Below are 24,896 nucleotides of genomic sequence, written 5' to 3'. Positions count from 1 at the left end.
CTCCAGGGCCCGGCAGCTGCGGTTGCGATCTCGTCTTCTTTAAAGACCAATTCTTGTGGGAGTCGGCCGTGCCATTCGCGGATCTGTCGGTCCAGGCTTGTGACGCTATTTATGAGACGTTGGACTAGTGGGCCTTCAGTCCTCGCACCAAGCTCACTGCTGTTGGGCTGCTTTCGGTTTCCGTATAGCTCTGAGAGCGCCCTTTTCACGATGATCGACAGCTGCGCCATCGACACCTTGTATGAGAGTACAGAAGCTTTCCCGGTGGATTTCCATCTGATGGACTCCCAAGACGCATCTTTGGACCGCAAGGGATACTGTTCGGGGACTTCGACGTTACAATCCTCGTCCACAATGCTGAGAGGAAAGCCATACAGCATCGAGCAAAAGGTCTCAATCTCGTAGATGGCCCACCAGCATCGCTTGCGCGTCTCAGCTGCCCTATGGACTGGGTTGTCAACATCGGGTACCGTCGAGGATTCATCCTCATCTTTGTGCCGTTGATGAAGTTTCAGAGCTTGGGCGATACGCAGACCGCTTCCGCAAATCGGCCAGGCGAGTTCGGGTTCCCCGTGATACAGGTAAAAACTTCCCAACAGGATACACATCTGCACAGCCTCGATGGATCCCAAGGAGACGACGTCGAGGAATCTCACCTTCAGCGTCGCCAATATGCTTTCTTGTAATGACTCTGGATCCACGCCAAGTTCAACGAGTTGAGAGTGCTGCTCGGGGCTCGCGTAGCGGAGACTAGTTAAGCAAACAGCAAGCACAAGACCAAGAATGCCCGGATTGGCTTTTCGCGGCGGAGGCCCCCGTGATGTAGTCGTGTGGAGTTCTTGGACTCGAGCTCGAAATTCGCTTGTAAAGAATATCATCATGAACCAATGGATCTTCTCGAAATAGATATTAACGAGCAACGCCACAGGAGCAGCTTCTGGCAAGACGGAAAGAAAGTCTCGCTGTGCTGCGACCATGGCACCATGATGCCGTGATATAGATCGGATCCGCTGCTGGGAAAGGGGTCGAGATAATGACGGGATGGAAACACTGGCTTCCCTGGTGTCTTCATGGGCACCTCGCGAAGTCCACTCGGTAGCTGCGAAGGCTGAAGTGTCTGCTTCTTCGGGCGTGTGTATGTCGTGATGTTGGAATGCCTTGCTCAAATTCTCAGTAAGGTCTATGTCTTGCATTGTAATAGTGATTTTGGAGAAGATTTTACCTCGTCTAAGAAGCTGACCGCAGCTGAGTTTGTTGACCATGGTCTACTAGACGTAACCTGCTCCGACGATGCCCGAGGTGCCGGACTTGATTTACCGGGAAGTGACTGACGTTCTGGTGAAAGTGTCAAGGGTGGCATGGTAGCTACCATAATGGGAGACTTGTTTGCCTCAATGAGTTCCTCAGCTCCGGTTGCTCGGTGGTCCCGTTCCGCTAGACGAGACCTGCCTATGCCTGGCACCCTGTCTCCCTTCCGAGTCCGTGACGGGGTGATGTTGGGCCCCTGGACCCTCCATATGCTAGGTGTCTCATTGATGCAGTCCACTCCGGCTCTGATGCACAGAGTACAGGGACGTTGAGTATCGCACTGGCCAGGCTTGTTAGATGATGTAAGACATCACTGCCAAGCTTGAATGAATGGGCAGCCTACCTTCAATTTCTGTTTTCGACAGCGTTGACAGGCGGCTGCTACCTTCCTCCTCGGTCTCTTCGACTCCATGGGCATTGTAGTCTTCGAACTGTTCATTGCTGAAAGCTGGCTCGATTTGATGAGCAAAACGTTGTTGACGTGGAGATGTGAGTCGGAGGTTGTACCGGGCAGAAGAGAAAGTTCCACCGGAAAGAAAGACTAAAGTCGGTAATGCGCTAGGCCATTTACAGTAATTCATTCCGGTCGAGCACCTACTAGCTACGCAATTTCCGATCAAGTTGAGCCAGCTTTTTCACCTCACCTCAGCAAATGCAAGATTTTAGCTAAAATAACTATTTCTACCCGTATGAGTCTGATAGGAAGCCCTGAACTCTGAGAGAAGATGCTGAAGGTCCGGTGTGCAACATGCAACATGCCTTAATGAATTCCCGACCAGCAGGCAGTGCTGAAGGCTACCCTCCGATCGTCACCTGGATGTGCTGAAACGTCGGCATAGAGATTTATGTGACAAAAATTGGGTGGAGGTAGTGTGGGAGGCCGTGGGCAAGATGGAGCTGGATACATGTGGTATTTCAGATACAATCCTTGTATAATAGGTGGACAAAGTTGCTAAACTTCCGCACTGTACCTAGGCTGGGTCCTTTTGGTCCAAACACCCCTTTCATGTTCGTCAATCATTGAAGGAGACTACCGCTTTGAGCTAACATAATATCAAACGACCGCCTCGTTCTCTGACACCCTCCAAACAAGTCTCTCGCCGCTCACAGCCTTGTTTCGCAAAAGCACAATGGCATCTTGAGCCCGTTCCAGTAACGTGTCGCCCTCAACTATCCTTTGAGGGTTTGGCCTCACCACCCTTTGCTCTAGCAATGATGGTATTATTTCACATTGCATCTTGTCCTTGAACAGCTTGTTCTACGTCAAATGTCAGTCAATAATCAATATTTTCAAGCCATCCTTCAAGGAAAGGATCAATACCTTGAGATAGAAATGTGTTCTGACACCTTTCACAACAACACCTTCTTTCCATTGTCCTTCTGCAGGCTCAGTCATCTGGTACACAGGAGCTTCAATCTCTGTCGGGTCTTTGATGACGACAGGGAGCATAACAGCGACCTTGGTGCCTGGATCCGCCAGGTGGGTGATAGGTCCGAGGGACCCTGACAAGTGTCCAATGCAGTCAATAACGTATGGCACGCCCTTGGGGCCTAGATGGTCCTGGATGCTCTGAACGACATGCTTGTCTCGATAATCGAAGCATGCCGTCGCGCCTAGCGAGGTGAGGTACTCGTGGTGTTTCCCGCTCGCGACCACAATGAGATTCTTGTATCCCCAGTGCCGGAACACCTCGATGGAGTACATGCCAACTGACCCGGATCCGCCCCACAACAGGATCGGCGCATCCGCTTCCGGGGGTGTCCATTTTTCCGGGATAGGCCATGGGAGCGGCAGTCCGAGATCGACAGCGGCCTGGAAGACGGTAACGATGTTGTCAGGTACAGTTACGGCTTCTTGCATCGTCAGCCCCTTGGGCATCTTACCCAGCAAGAAAGTGGGGACGGTGATGAGGGTTTGAGCAGCCTTTTCCTTCCCGTCCTTATCGTCGCGGAATGAGTACCCCAGAACTTTGTCTCCGACTTCGAGGTCGACGTGGTGCGGCCCGGGCCCGACTAGGAGTACCGTCCCTGCAAAGGTGTCGCCCAGGATGCGGGGGAACATGTCGATCAACAGGCCGCCGTCTGCTTGGTGCAGATGGTAGGGCGTGGAGGAGGTCCATTCTACCTGGACAATGACCTCGCCGGCGTCAGGTGGATATGTCGGGGCATCGATGAGGATGAGAGGCTCTCTCGGAGCCTTGACTGCCACTGCGGGATGGATAGCCGGGATTTCGATTTCCATGATGGGCGTTTCTTTGTTTCCGTTCTTCTTGTCACTTTTGGAGCTTCCCCTTAAGAACGTTTCTTCAACGAATTCAAGGAGAGGAACAAGCTGGGGTTTTAGGTCGTAGAGAAGCTCGAAGATCAGGACCCACTGACGATCATACGAGGCGAACCGACAGATCGAATGGTTCGTTCACACGAGATGCAGATTTCTGATGGAGAAAGATGGAAGAATAAGCTTTGGATTCTGCTCTCGGGTCAGGGGTCTGATGACAGCATCGTGCATATCTAGTCCGTTTACTAGCAGCTGTCTTCGTCGCCCCTTACGATGATGGCAGCTCTGCGGGGAGAGGGGAGCTTACCAATCCTGGCTGGGCCCGTCGCCGTGGCAAAAACGCTTACGATCGTCTCAAGAATGTCGGGGCATTGTGGCATTTCCTCTTGTCTTTCCCGCTGTTGTCCGTGTGCAGTCTCTGGCTCGTGCGCGTATCCGTTTATGCATTGTTGCTCATGTTGAGATGAACGCCGCAACGACGTATGCCACCGGCGCCGGGAGCCGGCTGGAATGTGCTTTCATAACAATTCGAGCCGTGGCCGGCCTTCTTCGGCGCCGAGAAGACGCTCACATCTGTGCAGTCCTACTCTGGTCCATGTATCATCGAAGAATCCTATTCGCAAAAAGTTCCCTTCCCTGAAAGATTCAGTGAAGAGTGTGGACAGTTCCGGCCCGACGTCCGTAAGCGGAAGAAATGCGACTCGGCGAGAACCGGCGAGAAACAAGACTGCCGATCCGGGTGCAAACCCCACCGTCTCCACAGTTCCGGGTCTAATCGCTGGGCACACCGGCACAGAATCTCGTGAAGCAAAACTCGTCCAAACCTTTCAAAAGTGAAATCCGAGAGTGAGGCAGCACAATGGACGTCCAACGCAAAAGATAATGATCAGTGGGAGGCTTGAACTCCCGGCCTTGGCATTACAGAACATTTCTGATGAAATATTAGTACCACGCTCTAACCAACTGAGCTAACCGACCAGTTGTTGTTGAAGAACCTTGAGCCCTAGGGCGTCTAGGTTGGGTCCACTGCGTGATTTTCCCTCAACCTCGTGTCTCCACACACTCCGACAGACAAGAGTCTCGAAAAAGCGCAGCTCACAGGGATACAAGGCTGTTTGACTCATCTGGGTGTCAAGCTTGATGCCTGGGGCGGGTACTGTTCCGAGAAGCTGGCTCATCTGACCCAGTCGGTGACATAAAAGCTCTTCAATAACTCGGACCATTTAGTCTTGGTTACGGGTGCTGTCTAGTGATAAGCACAGCATACGACAAACACATTTGACAGGGTAATAGATCCAATGACTGTTACGTCTCTTCAACATATTCCTTGGTCGAATCAGGTCTATGAGCGGTATCTGTCTACAAGTCGATTTTGTTGTGACAGTACATGTGACCTCCCATCGGGGCTTGTGGCTTGAAACCACCATTTTTCCTAGTCGCAGGCTATAAATCCCCAGCTTGAAGTTTCAGGGCAGGCACTGGCTATAGTACTGATTCGAGACTTTACAAGTTCCTTGGGAGCAGGTCGTACCGCCAGTCCATCCTTGGCCGCCGCATTGCCCGTACAAAGCCACAGTCTTGCCGCCGCTGCTGGACGGAGGGGAGCTCGAGACAGGAGCGGAGCTGGAAATAGCCGGGGAGCCATTGCCACTTCCAGAACTTCCAGAACTTCCAGAACCTGAACAGCTAAGAACCGAAGGGCCCGGGATTTTGTATGAGCGGCCGCCGTTTGTCGGCTTCCCGGAACTGTCGTAGATGTTGATGAGAATGCCTGGGTCTGTCGCGGAGTAGGCGCCAGGAAACTTGACAGTGTTGGAGCCGGCATTGGTGCCTGAGCCAGTTACCCGAATTCTGAAGGACTTCGTGTTAGGACTCATCAACTCTCTTTAGACCTTGCACGATGTGGTTTCAACTTACTGGGCGCATTCCATGTAGAACTGGGCCTCTCCTTGTGTAGAGGCAGAGTGAAGGGCAATAATTTCGACGCGCAGGAGGTAGTCTCCAGGAGCTACGCATGAGGGTAGAGTGAAGTAATGCCAGCCATTGTTCGCTATCATGGTGTCTACCGCCCAAGTACTTCCGCTCAGGCTGGCTTCAGCAATCTTGAACCAGTTGAGGCCTGTCGTGCCAGTGCTAGCAGCGTTACTAACTTTGGCCAGGTAGACAACGATAGGGCCTGTTGTTACATTCGCGTTAGCACTTCGACTTATTCAAGATTCTAGCAGAGAACGTAATGTGGTAAATGAAAGCCCGAGGCTGAGGGTCTCACCTTTATGACTTGCGGCTATGGGATTATCGGCGTCGTTTGTGCCTTGAGCACCTCCAATGATGTGTCCCCACCAAGCACCAACCTTCGCACCAGCGGCGATAGACACAACATTGTTGTCCTTGTACTGGATGTTGTTGTTGCAGGCGAAACCAGCGTCGTTGACGTTTTGAATGGGGTTGCTGCTTGAAGGTGCGCGAACCCCTTTCAATGCTCCTTGGTCAACTCCATTAATAGAGAGCTTCTGGAAGATTGTATGGCCAGACACGGCGGCAACAAAGCCGAGGAAAACACCTGAGAGTCTCATGTTCAAAGATGCTGTGTCGTTGAGCCCTATTCAAAGCCTGCTACAGCGGTCAATGGATATTATGTCAAGCTCGATCTGTGGATGATTGATTGATCTTATATATGTACGCACTTGAGGAATATGTCAGACCTGTTGTGGTCACAGCCTCCTATTTGGTGGATATTGAAGGGAGAATCTCATTCCAAATGCAATTTGTTGCAAACTTTGGCGGCATCTCATGAAATTCGAAATATCTTGTCTGGGTAATAAATGCCATACAAGCCAGGGGGCATAAGCCAGTGAGACTCGTCCAGGACTGTAACCCACTTCCGGTAGCTGCGCTTACCCGCGAGTCCACAACGCCTTCTTTGTTCTAGCCCACGTCTCCAAATACTCCTTCATGATTGCAACCTGTGGTTTGTATCCCTTGATGCGGCGAAGGGAGTTGTACCCTGGCAAGCATGTTTGCTTCTTATGACCTCGCTTAAACAGTTGGCAGCTCTAACCGATCCGCCCGGGCCCCGAGCCACAAAGTCGGGATGCCGGAGGGCAAGCGAGTATTTCAGTACTGACTAGTTGTCGAACATCGCTTAATTGTGGCTGTTAGAAGTTGAGACTAGCGGCTTGCTGTCAAACGAAACTAGCAGATGTCAGGAACCATCTTGATGGATTCCACCCGTCACTAGACACGGTGATCGTTAATTGCACATCGCATTTTCAAGTTTCTTCACAATAAAGAAGCCCCCTTAGATCTGGTGCTACCCTAGTGTCCTGATGCACCGGTATCCTGAGTGCAATGAAGCTGCTGTGGCCAATGGCCATGAACCAAGCTATAAGTCACCTTGTCACACTCACAGCACTAACTTCACGGGTCAAGAACATGGGGGAAAATGTGTCATTGGTAGAATAGGTGTTCATCAATGGAAATGGTATAATTACGATGGCTTATGGTTGTCGTGCTGATGGCAATGGACATTATCCTAATAGATCCTCCTCCAACGTCGTCATGGAGGATCACCCGGACTATCTTCTCCCTCGGCATGGGGCTTTACTCGGCCCCATTTGCCCCACCCCGCTGCGATGACCGGGGCAAGGAGGGGCATAATCGGTGGCCAGCCGGTAGACGGAGGCCGCGTTCTTGCGAGGAGGCCGAGAAGGCAAGAGTTTGGAGGTGTGCAGTCTGGTCTGTGTTTCAGACATGCTTCCTCGCGTAGTGCAACCAATGATCCCGAGGCCCTCAAGTGCAGATGACTTCAGCGCCGAGTGAACGACGGGGATAGCCTGGTCTGCGAATAAAGTCTGCCGCCATTTCTTCAATGTTCGGTACCTGGCCAATGCTGGTAACAGAGCATGCCCTGACTCCCACATGGCTTTATAGCCTTGACCTCGAAATAAGCTCTACTCGCATCTCTTGAGATGTATGATGAAGCAAGTTTGCCTGCACATTGGTGACCTCCATAGTTACCACAGCCAACCTAATCAGGAAAGTCGCAAAGTGTCCGAAAGGTACTCGACTCAAGTTGTGGGCAAAATGCATCCAGTCCATTAGCATAGCCATCTAGTAACTTGCGAGATATAACTTCGGGTTGCATAGGCTCCGATTTTATCAAAGCCATCAGAAATCGACGACCCCAGTTAGTGAGCTGCTGATAAGACGATACTAATACCTGCCATTGTCACTCAATGCCAGAGATCGCGGGCACTCAACTCACATGCCGGGAAGTGAGAGGGTCCAGACCTGGGGTGCTGTCGATCTGATGAGCTCGCTATGGGGTACGTAATGAACTATCATCTTGGCAGTCACTGGCTCTTTGTAACACCTACGCCTAGCTGGGCAGAATGGTGAACCGTGTCTTGTCTTGGACTGAATAAGATTAGTAGGATGCTGAAGCAAGCTAGGCCAACCCCTCTTGGTGGGACTGACTGTGGCCAGTAGATGCTAGTCAACGTCTCGCAACGTCCGATCAGGCGGCTAAACGAGCTCGGGGCCTTCCCCGGAGCCACGGCTTTGCGACGGCTGTAAGTTGCCTATTGCGAGAAACGTTGTTTTGTTTTTAGATTTTTGACATCTGACGCCCATGCCAATTACTTACATTGTCCTCGGAATCGGTCCGCAAGTAGACACCCCGAGCAAGTGCTGACGTTGTTAGCCCACTGTCGCTTTTGTACTAGCCCCGGCTCCCGCGTCTCGCTACTTGGGGTGGTGATCGTGGCTGTCGAGACTCTGAATGTGTTTCTTTGTCGATGTCAGAATTGATGGCTTTCCGCGGACCCGGAAATCTGGGTCGACTGCCGTTTGCAGCATTCTCAATTGTATAACGCTTTGTAAGTTAGTCATCAGTTCAAAATCCTTGGTTTGGAGACTTTGTTCCGCCTGGAGGAAGCCGCGCCAGGCCGAAGAAACTAAGTTTCCTTTCACCCAACCATATAATCGGATGATGGCGAATGGGCTCACCCTCAGACACGCAGTTCTGCGACCTATTGCCTGTGGCTGCTCGGGTCCGTGAGAGAATGGGCTCGATCCCGTCCCTCTTTCTAGAACGAGGTTTCGAGTTTCACACATTTCTCTTACTACCTGCTGTACCTACTGCCCCCCTCACTCTCCCCAAAACCCTTTACCCATTTCTCGTCGTCCCACATCATTGTACTCAAACTGGCAGAATACGACCGTACGTAGAAATGCCATGTTTGCGCTTTGCCTCGATGATCGAATGACACCACGCCAGCGCGTATGATGTACTTGCTGTACAAAACGATAACCCGAGCGACGATACCACCGTTTCCCATACTACCGCGCGACATCGACCCCTCTGACGATGTTGTCGATAACCACGACATTAGCGCCATAATCGTAGCATCAGTGGTTCCGACAACCATCATATCTACGTTATTCGCGTTTGCGCGGCTGTACGTCAAGGGATGGGTCCAGCGCCGGATCCAATATGACGACGGGATTCTCCTGGCAGCGGTGGTGGCGGGATGGACGGCGACTGGGACAACGCTAAAGGCCGTCGCGCTCGGCAACGGGAAACATGTTAATATGCTCACCGATGAGCAGAAAGAAGAGACACTGAGATGGACGATATTTTCATTCGGCTTTGGAATCATTGCGCTAGCTTTGCCGAAGCTCGCCGTAGTGGCGCTGATGAACCGATTACTCAACCCGAGACGACTTCAACGACTTTTCCTCTGGACACTGGGCTTGTTGTGCTGCGTAGGATTATTAGGAAATGTGATTGGGCTCTTTGCGGAGTGTCCGCAAGAAGCTGTGGTCAACATCACGTACACGAAAACCGCCTGTCTAGGCCCAGAAAGAGCGGTTGCATACTCAATATCAACAAGTGGTGGGTTTAGCTTTTTCGAAAAAGTGGCGGATGTAGAGCGGATCAACTGATCAGTGTGACACATCTAGGCATATCCGCTGCTACAAATGCTTACCTCGCCATCTACGTGGCATTATCCGTTCGAAGGCTGAAGATTGCACGAAGAAAGAGGCTAGCTATTACGATTTCTCTTGTTCTGGGTCTACTGTTAGTCAAGCCGGGGACGACATGCCTCTTCAGCACGACCTGGAGACTCCAGTCTCTGAACCGTCTATAAGATAATGAAGATATTGGAAGCTAACTTGTACACTAGTGCATTGTTTACCGCCTTATTCAAGTGCACAAGACTAAAGTCCCTAGGAAGCCCCGACTTCACTTGTGAGTAGGACTCTACTTCTAGTTGGCGTACGTGAGGGCTGATTATTGGATACAGACGACTCAGCCGACCTTGTGATATGGACCAGGTAAGGCATCGATGATACTACCCAGGAAATATCTTGAAGAACGAGATGAAGGCTCAAAGACTCTTTGAGGTTGATACGCAAGTAAATCAAACATCTCTGACGTCGAATGTAGTCTTGAGGCAGACGTCGTCATTATCGCCGCGTGTATTCCAGCCCTACAGCCTCTTGTCGATCACCTCTTCCCAGGGCACTTCTCAACGCCGATGCCATCTCCAACTATCCCGGCTTCACCGACCTCTACCGCCTCGAGAAGGAAGCTATGGCCTGGTCCCACATGTGGTGACCTCGAGGCTGCAAGAGACTTTAGCCTTTCTCCACAGGGCCTTGAGATGATCATGGTCGAGAAGGAATTTGAGATTGCCTACAGCAGAACTACAGTGAAGAGGTCCTGCACATCCGACACATGGGTTTCGGAATTGCCGGATGAGGAGAAGTTCAGGATAGTAAAGGATCATGGGCCTGATGGGTCAATCACGACGACGGTGGTGGTGAGATCTGCAACTCGTCCACCGGATCATCCGGCTTTTCCGCCTCAATGACGGCACGGATGATGATGACAGATAACGAAAGACTAATACCCTTATACGTACTTAATGATCAAAGTAGTGATTAGCTCACATTTATGTTAGAGTTGTGGCAATGAAACAAGCCGGGGTGTGACCTTCAGACGATATTCCCGTTTAACGTTCTCTTCTTACTATTTAACAAAGTTCACTCGCAACCAAAATCTCCTCTACAGCAGCCTCACATGAATTGTACAATGACTGAGGGTGGAAAGGCTTACTGCGTGCAGTCGCTTTCACTGTCGAGAGCTGCACCGCCTTACTCTGTATCTCAAGTTTCTCGTACACTTACACATCAGTGTAGAGAATGAATCCGGGAACTTCCTCTCCGCAAACCATGTACGTCCAAGCTGCGCTAGGTAAGTAGTCAAAGAACGTTGCCAGGCGTGCTCCGTCCTCAGGTGCGAAAAGCGTCCTGTCCCGCTCGTGCTCTTCCGCAACTTTGGACGGCAGCGACCAAGCCAGGAAGTGGTCCCGTTCTTTCCCTGGCGGAAAAGCCCTGTCCAAAGTGTAAGTGATACGACAAGAATCCGAAACCGAGGTTATCATGATCTACTCACAGAGAATTACCGAGTGCTCCGTGACACAGACAAGGCTCTTTACGCAAAAGGCCTTCCTTCCAGATGAACTCTCTGCCAAGTTTGAGAGCTTTGCCGATTTCTTCCTTCAAATCTGGAAAGAACTTCTCAAGGTGCACGAGTGAGAGAACGAATCCAGGTGCTCCATGGCAAAACTGAGTCAGGCCCTCGTATATGGTATTGCCTGGGTCGTCTTTCGTCTCCCAATTGCCGTTCTCTCGCTGTACTTCAAGCATTCGCTTGAGTGAGGCTCGGATCATCGGGTTCTCCGCCAGTTTCGGGTCTGTCAGTATGAGTTGGGTCAAGATGCCAATATCACCGTGGACGGCACCGATATAGCGCTTCCCGCGCCACGTCCATAAGGGCCCTGCACTAAGTGTCTTTTGGACGATTCGGACTTTCGCGTTGTCAAGTTGACTTGCCGTTCCCGGCCTCTGATATATGTCATTGTCAACTTCACCTTGAACATCAATATGAAAACGCAAGTCGGACACGTACCGCGGTCTCGACGGCACGGATCATGTACAAGATACCAGCATAGCCAAAAAGCAACTCATACGGATGGTCGTCTTCGTCGGCAAGCCTTTCTAGCACTTCTCGTAACTTTGGCGCCTTTGATTCGTCCAGGATCGTCTGCACCGCCCAAAAGGCAGCGCTTTCGCATGCGAGGCCACAAGGCGCTGAATCTCCCGCTTCGCGCTCGGCTGCGATATATGCGGCTGCCCAATGTTGAAGTGACTGGTTCTGGATTCTGATTTTGGGATGAAACTCATTGACTCTAAGCAGTAGATATGCCAAAGACGTCGGACCGCGGAAAAAGCCTCGACATTGTTCTTTCGTGTATGCTTTCAGAGGGGGATGAGCTTGAACGATCTGTGTCAACAACTCTTTCACACGATCCTCTGGGTTTTCTCCATGGCTGAACGAAGCATAACTCTCCAAAGAAGTTGGGGTTGGAATGAAGCGCGGCGTGTCTAAAGACATGTCGATTGTAGATGCCTAGTAACTAAGTATGCTTGAATGTAGACTTCTTCTAGAGTGCCTCCTTGATTGTTGTGCGCCGTTCAAATCTTTGTCGTGTTTGAAGAACTCTCCTCGGCATGCATCGCAGTCCTTAATGGTGGTAGTGGCTGACTCTTTCGAGAAAATAAGTAACTTATCAGCTAGGCAGCAACGCCGGGATTCAGGAATGACGTCAAGTTCATGCATGTGTTTGTCAGCATTGAAGATAAGAGTGAAAGTTGTCTAGAAACTCGTGTCAAGCCTCGAGTAAGTTGTTAGATATTGACAGACACGAAATAAGATTCAGTCTCATTGGCTAAATGCGAGTACAAAACCTAGCAATAACTCCTAAGTACCACATTTGCGTAGCAATTTGGGAATACTTGACTAAACTAGGATGTTTGGGGATTGGATCAACCAACGGGCCATATTATTTGAAATATCTTCAAGGGAAACCTTTAGTTTTCACCGTCTTGCGGTGTCGCTCGATGTTCAGTGTAATCACCAGATGTCAATCCCCAATGATGCCTACCTACTTACCTAGGCACGTCTTGAGGTATGGTGGTATCCACGGTCAAGACAATTTGTATGCACTCTCTCCCCACGTCCATTATAGAACAATTCCTCGCTCACTTAGGTGTTGACATACCTAGTCGCCTATTAAATGCAATGAACTATGTTTAGTGTTGAGTTTCCAGATACACATGTGGTCTGGTTTGCTAATGCCTTAGGTTAACAATAGCGTGGGGAACCTTTCTGACGGCAACCCCCTGAGGCTTCAATTAGAGATTGAACCAAAAGCCTCCAATAAATAGTATTACCTCGAGTTGAGATGCTATGACAGTCTGTCATGACGGTCTTGATCAATGACGCATCCTCCCAAGACTCATATAGACACAGCGTTGATCACTTTGATATGATTTTGGCTTTTTCAAAGTTCGAACGGTACGGATTCCATGCCCGTAGTCCTACTTCATTTCATTCGTCCCCTAGTCTTCCTGAGAGGTCTAGTTGGGAACGGCCATGAGTTCCTTTTGAAAGATCCAAGACTCTCATGTTGCCGATGGTCCGCCCTCAAGTCTTGGCGTAGAACACTCATTGCCCTGTTTCATGCCCCTTTCTCTTTAGAGTGCCTCCGTTCTAGTACAACTCCCGGCCCCCTTTGTTCTCCCTCTTTCCCGGGCTTTTTCAGGAAATCCCACCAATTGTCCATGCCTTTTTCTGATTCTGCGGTTCCACCAAGGGGTGCAGTGGATTGCTGGTGGGTGTCCCCAAGTGCCGCATGTTAATCAACTCAAGGGCATGATTGGCGGTCGCAAGCCTGTCATTAGTGGAGAATTGGCGGAAAACGGGGGCTGCCACGCGGGCAATTGATTAAACAACGGCGGAATTCTGCTTGTCGTCGATCCATCTGACACTTTAATCTTGATGTCTAAAACATGCGACCAATTTTGAGAGGGACTCTCAGAAGACTCTTAAAGGCCTACGCTCGGAAGTTCGGCTCAAAATTCTGAGCAGTTTTGCGAACTTTGGTGCCAACACATCTCCACGAACGGCATCACTCATCCGGCTTTCTCTCCACAATGTTGTTCACGCACGCCATTCTTGCAGCTCTGGCTACCAGTGTCCTGGGACATGGTGTCGTACAGACCCCAGAGCCTAGAACGGTAGGTTCCGAGTTCATGTGGTTGCGCAGTGGAAGTTGGAGCTAATGAATTGGCTGTAGACTGGCGCCAAGCAGGAAGAGCTTTGCGGAGCTGCGGTGACAAAGAAGCTCGACAGCGATATCGCCGGCCCTATCGAAAACTCCCTTGCGGTAGCGGATGCCGACTACAAGTGCAACCTCTTCCAATGCCGCGGATACCAATATGAGGATAATGAGGACAACGTTCGTGTCGTCAAAGCCGGCGAAGTCATCCCTTTCCACATCGACCTTGTTGCTGGACACAGACCGGGACACGCCGTAAGCTAGACCCCTGCGCATCAATGAGAGAAGTTCATCCACTGACGTCGACAACAGAACATCTCCGTGATCGACCTTGCGAACAACACCATCATCGGCGAGCCGCTCATCTCGTGGTCTGACTGGCCCACCACCGACCCCGACCCGTTGGCCGACAGTAAGTGGATACAAGATTCAGCCAAGTTGCGCGCGCTCCCTACTAACAAGCACGCAGCTGACTGGAACATCACCATCCCCGATACCCTTGCCTCCGCTTGCGACGTTGGTGGCAAGTGCGCGATCCAGTGGTTTTGGTACGCCGAGACTAACAAGCAGACTTACGAGAGCTGCGTCGACTTCTACATTGGCGCATAGGTTTAAAGTGTTATGCAAGACACCTCCGACAGCGCAAAGCACATTGACGACTTCATGCTGTACATATTCCACCCGTATACTGCATCTACCATAGACAAGTACATACAAACAAAGAACTTTCTTGAACAATATGCCTTGTTGCTCTTGAAAGAGTGACTCAATCTGCGATGCTTCCAGTATTGTCGGGTAGGATAATTGAACCAGGGACTGCAGGGGAAGGAATTTATTCTGGCTTTCAATTCTCCTTGTAGGAATTGGCCTATTATCATGCGACTTGTGGCCGCGGATGATTCAGCAAATTGTAGGAAGCTTGAACTCGCAATATCCGATGCAAAGGCCAGGCTGAATCGATAAGTTCGAGTCAATCCCGGCCCGGTAATATTCATCCGGCTTTGGTCTAGCCCGCATCTCGGTGATCCGCCGCTGTCATCGGACTCGCCTTCGGCCCGTAGCTAGCGCTGAGTGGGTTACAGGGGCCGTCGAAGACCTCGGTCTTAGCCGGCCCCGCACTCAAGATGCCGAAAGAGCTGCCCGAGCTCAGGTGCTACATGTACTATCAACAATAACAAGAAGTTCGAAAGACTGGCAAACCAAATACTTCACTTTGATTCTCAATGATAGAATATCCAATTCTTGTCTAGCACACTCCCCCTGTATCTTACCCACGCACGAGCAGACCAACATCATGTCCCAGGTTCCATTCGCAGATCCACCATGGCTGAGAGGCTTACCCTCGCCGTACTTCAACGATTCACATCGCAGATTTCAAGTCGCCTGCAGAAAGTTCCTCGACGAAAACTTGCATAAGGATGCTATGGAATGGGAAACGGCGGAAGACGTACCAGCCGATTTATTCACCAAGTTCGCCAAAGGGAACTTCCTAATCCCGGCATTGCCGGCGCCTTTACCCGTGGAATGGCTTCACAAGCTGGGTGTCACGCATATGCCCGGGGAGGTACCAGTAGAGGAATGGGATGCATTGCATACCATGATCTACTCGGATGAGGTGAATTCTCTCTAATTCTTCATCTGTCCGAGTACCGCTGACGATTTGGATTGCAGATGAGTCGTTCTGGGTTGGCTGGACCTCCGGGATCATTGACTACTGGCATGGCATTTGGTGTTCCTCCTCTACTGCACTATGCGAACGCCGACGTGCAAAACCGATTTCTCCCCGATCTCCTGCTGGGAAAGAAAAGAACCTGCATTGCCATCACTGAACCGGAGTACGTTGGCCACAGAACTCTCTGACCAACCTCACCAGAGTCCTAGCTAACCTCAACGGCTCAACCACTACAGTGCAGGATCAGATGTCGCCAACATTACTACTACGGCTGAGCTCAAAGGCAACGAGTACATCATCAACGGCGCCAAGAAGTGGATCACCAATGGCGTTATGGCAGACTTCGCAACCATAGCCGTCCGTACCGGTGCTGAAGACTCAGGAGGGAAGGGCATCTCGCTGCTTGTGGTTCCTCTTGCGAATCAACCCGGCGTGAGCAGAAGGCGCCTCAAAGTCGCCGGCCAAATCGTTGCCGGTACCTCATATCTCGAGTTTGACGATGTCAGAGTGCCGCGAGAGAACCTAATCGGCAAGGAAAACGAAGGGATGAAGTATATTATGCACAACTTCAACCACGAGCGGATGTTCATCTCGGTGGGCGTTACGAGGCAAGCTAGGGTAGCTCTGAGCGCCGCGTTTGCGTACTGTATGCAGCGGAGAGCGTTTGATAAGGTCAATCTATGCCAAAGAATCCCCCAAAGTACTGCATCTAGGTTCTCTGCTAACCAGCATATCTAAAGACTCTTATCGAACAACCAGTGGTCCGTCATCGGCTGGCCAAATGTGGAGCCATACTCGAGTCGCAGTATGCCTGGGTTGAATCTTTTGCGTTCCAACTCTCTAAGATGCCAAAGAAGACTGCAGACGAGGAGCTAGGTGGTTTAACTGCCCTATGCAAAGCCAATGCTGGCATTGTTCTCGACGAGTGTGCGAGATGTGCTGTACTGCTATTCGGCGGCAATGGCTACACGCGTACGGGCAAGGGAGAAATTGCCGAAAGTGAGTCACGCTACCTTTTCATACATGAAATCATCAGAACACAACTAAATCATCCCCTTTCAGAAATCTACCGTGAGGTTCCGGGTGCAAGAATCCCCGGTGGAAGCGAGGATGTATTGCTGGACTTGGCCATTCGGCAATTGACGAAGCGTTTCCGTGCAGAGACGGAGAAGGAAAAGACGAAGTCCAAGATGTAGCTAGTCTAAAAGCCACCATAAGACTCATATAATGAGTTTGAGTATTGATTTGGTCATTCCTTGCTAGCTGTATTCCCGTGAGCGATTGCCTAAACTGATAACTCCAATTCGGTACTGACATTGAAAAACAAACAGTCAATGGACTTTCAGCGACCAAAATTCGATTTAATCTGAGGAATGGTATCTTATACGAGCGAATCGAGGACCCCAATTCTCTTAAGTACGACTCGACCTTAATCCTGGCAAGGGTATTTTACGTCGAAAAGAAGGAAGAGCGTCAGGAGTCCGGATTTCCGCACACTAAGCCGTCGTGAACAAGCGGTGCGAGGTCCAGCAAGAAGACTTCCCAGACTATGATTCAAGACTCTGCAATTGGCCATCATGGTTGATGAGCGCATGGGCTTACTTAGACAGCTGGAAAGAATCTTAATGTTGGATTTTACTCTGGTCCCGGTCCAAAGATCACTAATCGTATCAAACCTATCATAATGGATGCTTCTCCTGACTCGTCTGACTTTATGCATGTACTGGACTGGCTAACCTTCGAATATCTGGTGATTAGCTATCGGCGGGAATTACACAGATGAAACCGGCTGTTAGATCTTCGCTATGAGAGTCCGAGTTGACAAGCGGCTGATTCAGGGTTTCCGCTGGAGACTGAGGGAGATGGGAATTGGATCCGGATTGTGTTGGTTCCAGAAAACAGGTATACCGGGTGACTATCGATTCAGCGCAGCTCAGGCTTTAGTGTTCACCGCAGCCCGGCTCAGTCCTGGGGAATATGAAAGCATCTGATAAGTGCCACTTCACGTCTGGTCAGTATCCTTTCACTGTCACGATCTAGCGTGTTATCATCCTTCTTGTCAGGTTTGGTCGAGGGAAGGACTATGAGCCAGCGCCAAGAGTTGGGGCGAGCGATCCGGTGGCCAAGATTGCCGCACAAACTTTTGCACTGGATAACTGTTCCAGGGGAGGAAAGGCTAGAATGGTACTCGGTTAGCTTCGCCATACCTGCCTAGATTATGGTAACGTGCGCATGCTAAGATCCCTCGCTGCATGTGACGACAGAGAAACGAAATTGAAGCTTAAGTCGGGCTTCCGATCCCAGATATACTTTTGATCTAATCGAAACAATAACAGAGTCATAGATAGCCCGAATACTTTAAAAAAAGTCGCAGTCGGGGAAAAGACGTTTTCTGAGGCATGGATTAGTAGCCAGGCAGCATAACAAAGTTGGTGACATCGGCTAGAGAGCCTGCAGACTGGAGACGGCAAAGTACAGACAAACTTAGCTTATGATAGGCCAGGTACATGCAACCATCTTCGTCTAATTTCCGAAGTCCCTCAAGAAACCCAGACTTTTCAGATGGGAGAATCTTGGAAGGCGAAAAAGGCGTAACATTGCAAGCCGTATCTATCTTTTCGTCCAATCCTCTCACCCGGGCTAATCTAACGAATGTCTCGCTTATGTCGTTCCTTTGTTGTCTACAGAATTGCGCCATCAATCCCTCCTAAACCATGTCGAACTGTTTGCTTGGTGATCTCGTCCAACGGATTGAAGTTGCGCTGACAGAATGTCTTAGCAGTCTACTAGTGGCTCATACGATATTACCAACAATTGGCTGCGTTAGTATGGCCTAGCACCAGCAGAAAGTGACTTAAGTAAGCCACTGGCGAGCCCTTTCCAACGGTCTGGGAGGTCAATTGATGTAAGTCAGTTTCTAGGAGCCCTGATTGGCTTGCCACCTCGAAGCACCATCTTCATCCGCTTCGTCCGTCGAGATCTTTGCTAGTGTACGGTGCAACCACCTCGCCCAGATACGAGCTGGGAAATCACAATCAAATGTCTTGTCGCGTGCGTCCTCTACCAGCCTCGGCCCATTCATGGTGGATTCAGTCAGCCAGCTTATCACCTGCACATCAAATCACATCGCCAGGGTGTCGTCTACCCCAACCCCTGCCACCAAGCTCCCAACCTGATATAAGTCAAACCCCCCACTTCCCGGCACCCCCCTGTTTCTGGCACCCACAAAAACGCGAAAATCCACCACAACGCAATGCCCACCCCCAACCTCCTTTTATCACAACATTTTCAATTCGAGTCCAAATGGGCTCATTTTTTGCACATACCTTCTTCTATATCTAATGCCTCAATATACCGAAGATCAGCTTCGTCAGGCTCTCGAGGACATCTCAAACGGCAAGAGTCAAAAGAGAGCCTCATTGAGTATGGGATACCACGATCAAAACCCTCCAACTACGTCTCCAAGGTGGTCAGACTAGGAAAGTGGCTTTTGCTGACTGGCAGAGGCTGTCTCCTGACCAGGAGAGTAAGCTGGCACAATGGGTTCGCATTCAGGCTTCGCTGGGCCTCGCACCAACGCACCAACAGGTGAAGGAATTCGCAGAGCGAGTTCTGGCTGCTGCTGGGGATACCAAACCATTAGGAAAGGCTGGATCTATGCCTTCGTGAGAAGGAACCCTATCATTAAGGTTCAGAGAAGTCGTTCCATCGATTCTAGACGCGTTAATGGGGCATCTACTGAGGTCATTAGGAACTGGTAAGTTCCTTGCTATCCCTGAGATCAAGGACATCAAACCAGCCAACAGATATAATATGGATGAGACTGGCATCCTCGAGGGTCAGGAGCTAATGGGTTAGTGCTGGGCATGGCTGAGACGACGTCTGTTCGCAAGAAACAACCTGGGTCGAGGGCATGGGTCTCTATCATTGAGTGTATCTCAGCCTTGGGTAGGGCACTTCGTCCTCTTATCATTTTCAAGGAAGACGGTCCAACAACAGTGGTTTCCATTACATCTGGTTCCATACGATGGGTGGGAGTTTACAGCAACAGATAATGGCTGGACTACAGACTTAACTGCCATTGAATGGTTAGAGAAGGTGTTTATCCCACAGACTATGCCCGAGGCTGAGGGCGAGGCTCGACTGTTGATTGTGGATGGGCATGGAGTCATACGACGACAGACTTCATGTGGAATTGCTATATTAACAATATCCATTTACTGTTCTTACCACCACTCCTCTCATGTCCTCCAGCCACTTGACCAGTCTGTCTTCAGCCCTGTTAAGTCAGCCTATCGGAAGGAGCTCGGTTACTTGTCTCAATGGAACGACTCTACCATTATAGGTAAAAGGAACTTCCTGGACTGTTACCAGAAGGCTCGACTTGCTGGTCTATCAGTCTCGAACATCAGAAGTGGTTGGAAGTGGACTGGTCTACACCCTGTAGCGATGGTTAAGCCCTGATGAACCCTATGGTATTACCTGAGCCTTCTGCTAAGCCCACCACACCCAAACCAACCAGTCGGGGCAAAAGCGATGCCATAATGGTCAACAAACTACCCCTGTTGAGCCATGGGATTCTGCTTCCTCTGCAGTGGTCTGGTCGACACCCAGGAAGCTGGCAGAGCTCAGCGGTCAACTGCACTTATACACCCAACTCGACAATGATACCAGCACTCAACGGCTGCTGTTCAGGAAGGTGAAAAAGGCTTCACAGAGCAGGCCTGGCAACTGGCAGTTGCCCAGCAGCAGCTGGCTCACCTGAGGGCCAAGTTACCAACGCTGCAGTTAGGAAGAGGAAGACTGTTCAGATCGATCCCAACACGAAGTTTGCGAACATCAGGGATATCCATCGGGCTCAAATCGAAGCGGGTGAAAAGGAGGTTATTACGGCTGAATCCAGCGACTCTGAATGCCCTAGTGAGGCTGGCAGTTGTATTGTAGTGGGTGTGGTTGAGGATCAATAGTTAATAGTAATGAGGAGGTTGGGTTGTGATCCCATCGTTTTTGTGGGTGCCAGAAACAGGGGGGTGCCAGGAAGTGGGGGGTTTGACTTAGCGCGAGGCCAGCGCCTCTTCCTGGTCGGACCGGCGTCCAAGACTTGGGCAAAATGGCTCGCCCATCCCAACGGCCAAGTCAATCATCAGACAAACGATTCGTCCGCGCCCCAGGGAAAAAGCTTAAAAGAGCAACACCTGCGACTTTGCCGCACGCAGTAGTGCCAGGGCCAAAAGGATCAGCGCCATCCCCCCTCGGGCATCCCTGTCGATTCCCCCGCGTCTTGCCCCATATCGGAAGGCATCGCCGTCCCCAGACCCCCCGGGGTTGACTGCGGGGGAAAGTGGATGAGGAGAAGTCGGCCGAGTAGATAGCGCAATGGAGGAACGACAACGACCTTGCCTTAGTAAGTGAAAGATTTTGGTGTGCTGGTGTGTGTGTGCGCTGGTGTGGGTGACATCCCTCTCCACCTGCGTCGTATTAGTGATGATATTCCCATTTACGGCTCGACGGACATGACCTCATGCCGACCAGCCGCCGGCTGGGAGCACAGCAACCCACATGTGAAAGCGAAAATTTGTGAGGGAAATTAGATAGCTCCCGAGGAAGCTAGCTGAGCTGCAACGTGCAGCTGAAGGAAGCCCAGGCTTGCTGGTCTAGAGCTCCACGGCTATGAGTCGTTTGTGGTGTTTATCGCGAAGTGGGTGACAAAAGGCCAAACGTGATTGTCGGTTGCTCTCTTTTCTATGTCCCCGTTCCCACTCCCACCCTCTCCCCCATGCAGGGTTTTCCTACAGTCTCCCTCCACAAAGGAAGCTTGTCCCCCCATTCTCCCTTTCTCCTGCATGTATCCAGACCGCCCAGGAACGAATTGGACGCTCCATCTCCATGTTCAACAAGACTCCTTGAAGCACTCCTCGTTTCACCATCTCCCAATTCGACCAAACTTCACAATCGCTTAACCAAACAGTACTCGGTCAAGAAGAGTACAGAGACATATCATATCATATATCATGATGAAGAAGAACTTCACTCGTCTCGTCGCCGGCGCGGTGTTGCTGGCGAGCGGCGTGGCGGCGGCGGAAAACTGCGCGAGCGTCGCCGTCACAGCTATTCCTTCCTGCGCGCAAAGCTGTTTCCTCGACGGCGCGTCCTTTGTAGGATGCGATAGCCTCGACTTTTCATGTCAGTGTGGACAAGAGGCGGCTCTCTACGCCGCCATTGAGCCCTGTGTTGCAACGGGCTGCCCGGCCGCGTCGTTCCAGGCTGTCATCAACGGAGCTTCATCTGGTAAGCCTCTCCGCGAGGGCGTTTAATGCTTAGCGTCTGTTTTCATGGACGATGCTCACGACGCGTCAATCAATCTTTGCTGGACACTAGCTAACAGGATCAAGTCTGCGGTTGTGTCGGCGCAGGGGCTGTTGGTGGCTCAACGGTGTCCGGGTCATTCGTCTCAGCCATCTCGGGCTCTTCGTTCGCTTCATCGCCTGCGACCGCAACAGCAACGGCATCTGGAGGCGCCGGCGGCGGAGGTTCTGCGTCTGCCTCGGCAACGCAAGGCGGTGGCGGCGGAGACACATGGAATCCCCTCCCCACCAGCCCCCCGTTCTCGACGTCGTCGCCCGTCAATGCTGCAGGTCGCCAATCTGACTCAAGTCTCGCTATGCTCGTCGCCTTTGTCGGAGTGGCAGTAGCCGCTGTGGTCGCGCAATGAGTCGAATTTAGCTTGGATGGACTATCAATCTAGAAAGGATTGATGACTTCGCTAAGAATGTTTTTGCCTGGCGGAGAAAATCAGGGCAGTCGGCTACTTGCATCATTACTTCTTCTTCACAACACCACTTTTACATCATGACTTATGGACGGATATACCCAGAGGCCGGCGACCTACATACTCAGCCCGACTCTTCTTCTACCGACGACCTCATACGACACAGTCAATTCAAGGCCACATGCAACTTTCTCGCAGGGAAGTCAATGGCCAGGGCGAGGCGCTCCCATCTTACGACTACACATGATCACTCAGGGCTATGAGCCATACATGGTCGTCTGTATTTTGTATTTTGGACCGGGACGCCGGTTTGGAGGACGACATTGTCGAAGATGGGGTTAGTTGTTTAATCCTAATTATAGAACATTTACGCATTGAGCTCAACTTCAGGCACTTTGATTGCTTGATTGATGCCTTTGCTTGAGCAGGTCAAATTTGATCACGGCGATGAACAATGATAAAATGACACTCCTTTGATCGTATCTCACGCTTGCATGAGCACAGAGTTCGTCCCTGGTCCCTCATCAGTTGATTTGACTATCTTTGGCCTGAGCCGTCCCAGGACCAACTTGGTTCGACTTTGGACCTCATCCATTCTCCATGTGGGTTCGAATGCATTTACCTCAGATGCATAAAGACCCCGTAGCCATATAAAGACCTTCTCAGGGGTAACTGCACTCTGCGAACCTGGGGTCATTGAGTCATTGGTCAGGTGACTCATTGTGCAATATCAATTGTAAAGTGACTTCCTGCAAGCTTACGTTGTCGAAAATATGAAGTGGTACGTATTCCTCAAGCTAGGCAAGTCAAGGCCGTTGTTATCTTATGTCGATGCTGTAGAGAAGGGCATTCAAGAAATTGTTTACATGTACTCAATGAAGCCACGAAAATACTCAAGGAATACCTATATATACCTTACGTCAAGGTAAGAACCCAAGTTCGCATATTTCTATGTTATTATGACCAAGTAATCTAACCTCATGTGGGCAACTCAAACAAGCATGGCCACTTACCGGCCCGCAAGAGGGGTTGTATTGCTGCGGGTGCTCCCCAACGGGCCGCGGAGACTGATGTTGCGACGTCTCTGTCGAAGATCTCCCGACACTCCGTTGCTTTGAGTCTGGTCACTTAGGAAGTGGTTAGCTCTTGAGAGATTTCATCTGCTCGTCGACGTCAACGTCAACGTATCTATCTTTGCTTATCTTCAAGTGTTGACGGCCCATGGAAAATTGAACTCAGTGGAATGATCTCCTGCTGTTAATCAGCAATCCTTGAGTGACCTACTCCTTTTTGTGTCATAGTTGTAGGTCTGTAAATATCAATTAGCTCTGATTCTAACTCCAGTGACATATTATCGATTCGTCTTTGTAAACCATGTCCGCAACGGAGACCGAAAAATAGTCAGCAGAATGACCAACACCTGGTCTTTCAAATGGTCAGGTCAATCATGGCCTTGAAAGCGCAAGAATTCGAGACTGATATGTTGACTAATCGCAAATTCAGTGGCGATTTTGTGAGCACTCTCATGTTAAGCTCAGCTGTCCGAAACTCCGACTCAATCCAAGCCCGGCAGTCAAAACCCATGCTGTGGGACCGAGAGTTTGATTTCCTGAGAGCATTGATCAGGATGATCTCAAGGGAATTAATCAAGTGAGGATCCTATCAAGAGCAGTCAAGAGAAGGGCCCGAAGTCACCAGCTAGGAAAGAAACGAGTTACTCATCTAGGTTAATATAAACATTAGTACCATTTATACTTCTCACTATGACTGCGCTTTCCCCACGGGGTAAGACGCAAGATAGCAAGCTCTATCTTCAACCTTACGCGAGTGCCGGATGGCCGAATGTCAAGTAAAGATGCGGGGGGCGCGGGGGCGGGAGTAGCCTAGTACTTGCACGGGAGAGCACTCATACGGCCCGGAGCCGATCGGGGAGATTATAAGTCCAACGGAGGCCCCGCACATGCGCCGACCGACATGGCACTTTCGCATTCGGAAAGCTGCGTCCACGTTGTCTCACCGGGGGTGTCATTTTCCGGGCCCCGTCTCGTCCTAAAGATCGTCGTCTGATCTCATGATCGCGTCTAAAGCGAGACCAACAGCCGAGGCAAGTTGAAAGCTAGGTCAATGCGTGGGGGTAATGGAGTCGTTTTTGAGACACTAGTATTCTCTCCGCACCCGCGGACGCCCGTAGCGAAGAGGTGAAGTCACCTTTAGAGTAACAATGACAACTAGACGGTCTAAACCCACATATTTTGACAACTCAGTTGTGTTAGGTGGGTTCATGCAGTGCTTTCCTTGGCTGGACCTATTCCCCTCACCATCGACTACCTACTTGCAGGTATGAATCATGGTCTTTTGACATAGTATGCACCACACACGGGTCTCCCATAGAGAAACGGAGGCCGAACGAACACGCCGATACCCCGAGCTCCCTCTTTTCCCCCGTTCGTGTGACGGGTTGCTTGGTAAAACAAGTCGAGAAACACATTGGACGCAGGTTTCTAGGTTTCATCCCATCTCGCAAGCCTCGGCAACTCTGCGTTTCTGTGACACTGGATTAGGAAACCTAAGCGCAGGACCCTCGCCACGGTCGGACATTGGTTGGTTTAGATGTTACGAGGTGGGTATGCTTTTCATGTAGTAGATAGTCCTTCACATGAATCATACAAAAGGTGGATG

The 24,896-nt window shown here is 50.6% G+C and overlaps 7 protein-coding genes across 7 annotated transcripts; 4 read left to right on the top strand and 3 right to left on the bottom strand.

Moving 5' to 3' along the window:
- Window positions 1–2,362: 2,362 nt before the first annotated feature.
- Window positions 2,363–3,744, bottom strand: HER10_EVM0010981 (zinc-binding dehydrogenase; the record flags this gene model as incomplete). Its single annotated transcript, XM_035480424.1, has 2 exons — window positions 2,630–3,744; window positions 2,363–2,566 (listed from the first exon to the last, which is right to left on the bottom strand). The coding sequence occupies exons 1-2, from the start codon at window positions 3,548–3,550 to the stop codon at window positions 2,363–2,365; spliced, it is 1,125 nt and encodes a 374-aa protein (XP_035334385.1). The 5' UTR covers window positions 3,551–3,744.
- A 1,755-nt stretch (window positions 3,745–5,499) lies between these two features.
- On the bottom strand, window positions 5,500–6,159 carry HER10_EVM0003148 (glycosyl hydrolase family 61; the record flags this gene model as incomplete). Its single annotated transcript, XM_035472833.1, has 2 exons — window positions 5,500–5,762; window positions 5,856–6,159. The coding sequence occupies 2 exons, from the start codon at window positions 6,157–6,159 to the stop codon at window positions 5,500–5,502; spliced, it is 567 nt and encodes a 188-aa protein (XP_035333834.1).
- Window positions 6,160–8,617: 2,458 nt separating this feature from the next.
- Window positions 8,618–10,374, top strand: HER10_EVM0006385 (uncharacterized protein). The gene is made up of 2 exons (XM_035475971.1): window positions 8,618–9,482; window positions 9,551–10,374. Exons 1-2 carry the CDS (start codon window positions 8,870–8,872, stop codon window positions 9,736–9,738), a joined length of 801 nt encoding a protein of 266 aa, XP_035334047.1. The 5' UTR covers window positions 8,618–8,869; the 3' UTR covers window positions 9,739–10,374.
- A 402-nt stretch (window positions 10,375–10,776) lies between these two features.
- Window positions 10,777–12,166, bottom strand: HER10_EVM0013203 (abscisic acid ABA receptor; the record flags this gene model as incomplete). The annotated part of the gene is made up of 3 exons (XM_035482567.1): window positions 11,565–12,166; window positions 11,049–11,500; window positions 10,777–10,987 (listed from the first exon to the last, which is right to left on the bottom strand). Exons 1-3 carry the CDS (start codon window positions 12,048–12,050, stop codon window positions 10,777–10,779), a joined length of 1,149 nt encoding a protein of 382 aa, XP_035334526.1. The 5' UTR covers window positions 12,051–12,166.
- A 1,485-nt stretch (window positions 12,167–13,651) lies between these two features.
- Window positions 13,652–14,385, top strand: HER10_EVM0002945 (uncharacterized protein; the record flags this gene model as incomplete). The annotated part of the gene is made up of 4 exons (XM_035472636.1): window positions 13,652–13,735; window positions 13,795–14,031; window positions 14,089–14,188; window positions 14,246–14,385. 4 exons carry the CDS (start codon window positions 13,652–13,654, stop codon window positions 14,383–14,385), a joined length of 561 nt encoding a protein of 186 aa, XP_035333822.1.
- A 685-nt stretch (window positions 14,386–15,070) lies between these two features.
- On the top strand, window positions 15,071–16,644 carry HER10_EVM0011761 (uncharacterized protein; the record flags this gene model as incomplete). The annotated part of the gene is made up of 5 exons (XM_035481182.1): window positions 15,071–15,391; window positions 15,448–15,611; window positions 15,685–16,148; window positions 16,178–16,447; window positions 16,511–16,644. The coding sequence occupies 5 exons, from the start codon at window positions 15,071–15,073 to the stop codon at window positions 16,642–16,644; spliced, it is 1,353 nt and encodes a 450-aa protein (XP_035334436.1).
- Window positions 16,645–21,462: 4,818 nt separating this feature from the next.
- HER10_EVM0001540 (CFEM domain-containing protein) lies at window positions 21,463–22,160 on the top strand (the record flags this gene model as incomplete). Its single annotated transcript, XM_035471284.1, has 2 exons — window positions 21,463–21,736; window positions 21,841–22,160. 2 exons carry the CDS (start codon window positions 21,463–21,465, stop codon window positions 22,158–22,160), a joined length of 594 nt encoding a protein of 197 aa, XP_035333732.1.
- Window positions 22,161–24,896: the final 2,736 nt, after the last annotated feature.

This window comes from Colletotrichum scovillei (genome assembly GCF_011075155.1).
Source record: "Colletotrichum scovillei strain TJNH1 chromosome Unknown Contig00005, whole genome shotgun sequence".
Lineage (NCBI taxonomy): Eukaryota > Fungi > Ascomycota > Sordariomycetes > Glomerellales > Glomerellaceae > Colletotrichum > Colletotrichum scovillei.
The sequence above is the reverse complement of the archived record's forward strand: the minus strand, read 5'-3'. Positions and strand labels throughout refer to the sequence as shown.

Bases quoted from the DNA above. Each gene is read 5' to 3' on its own strand.
- HER10_EVM0006385 (XM_035475971.1), top strand. From the start codon at position 8,870: ATGATGTACTTGCTGTACAAAACGATAACCCGAGCGACGATACCACCG. The intron at 9,483-9,550 runs GTGGGTTTAGCT...TGACACATCTAG, and splicing joins ATACTCAATATCAACAAGTG to GCATATCCGCTGCTACAAAT.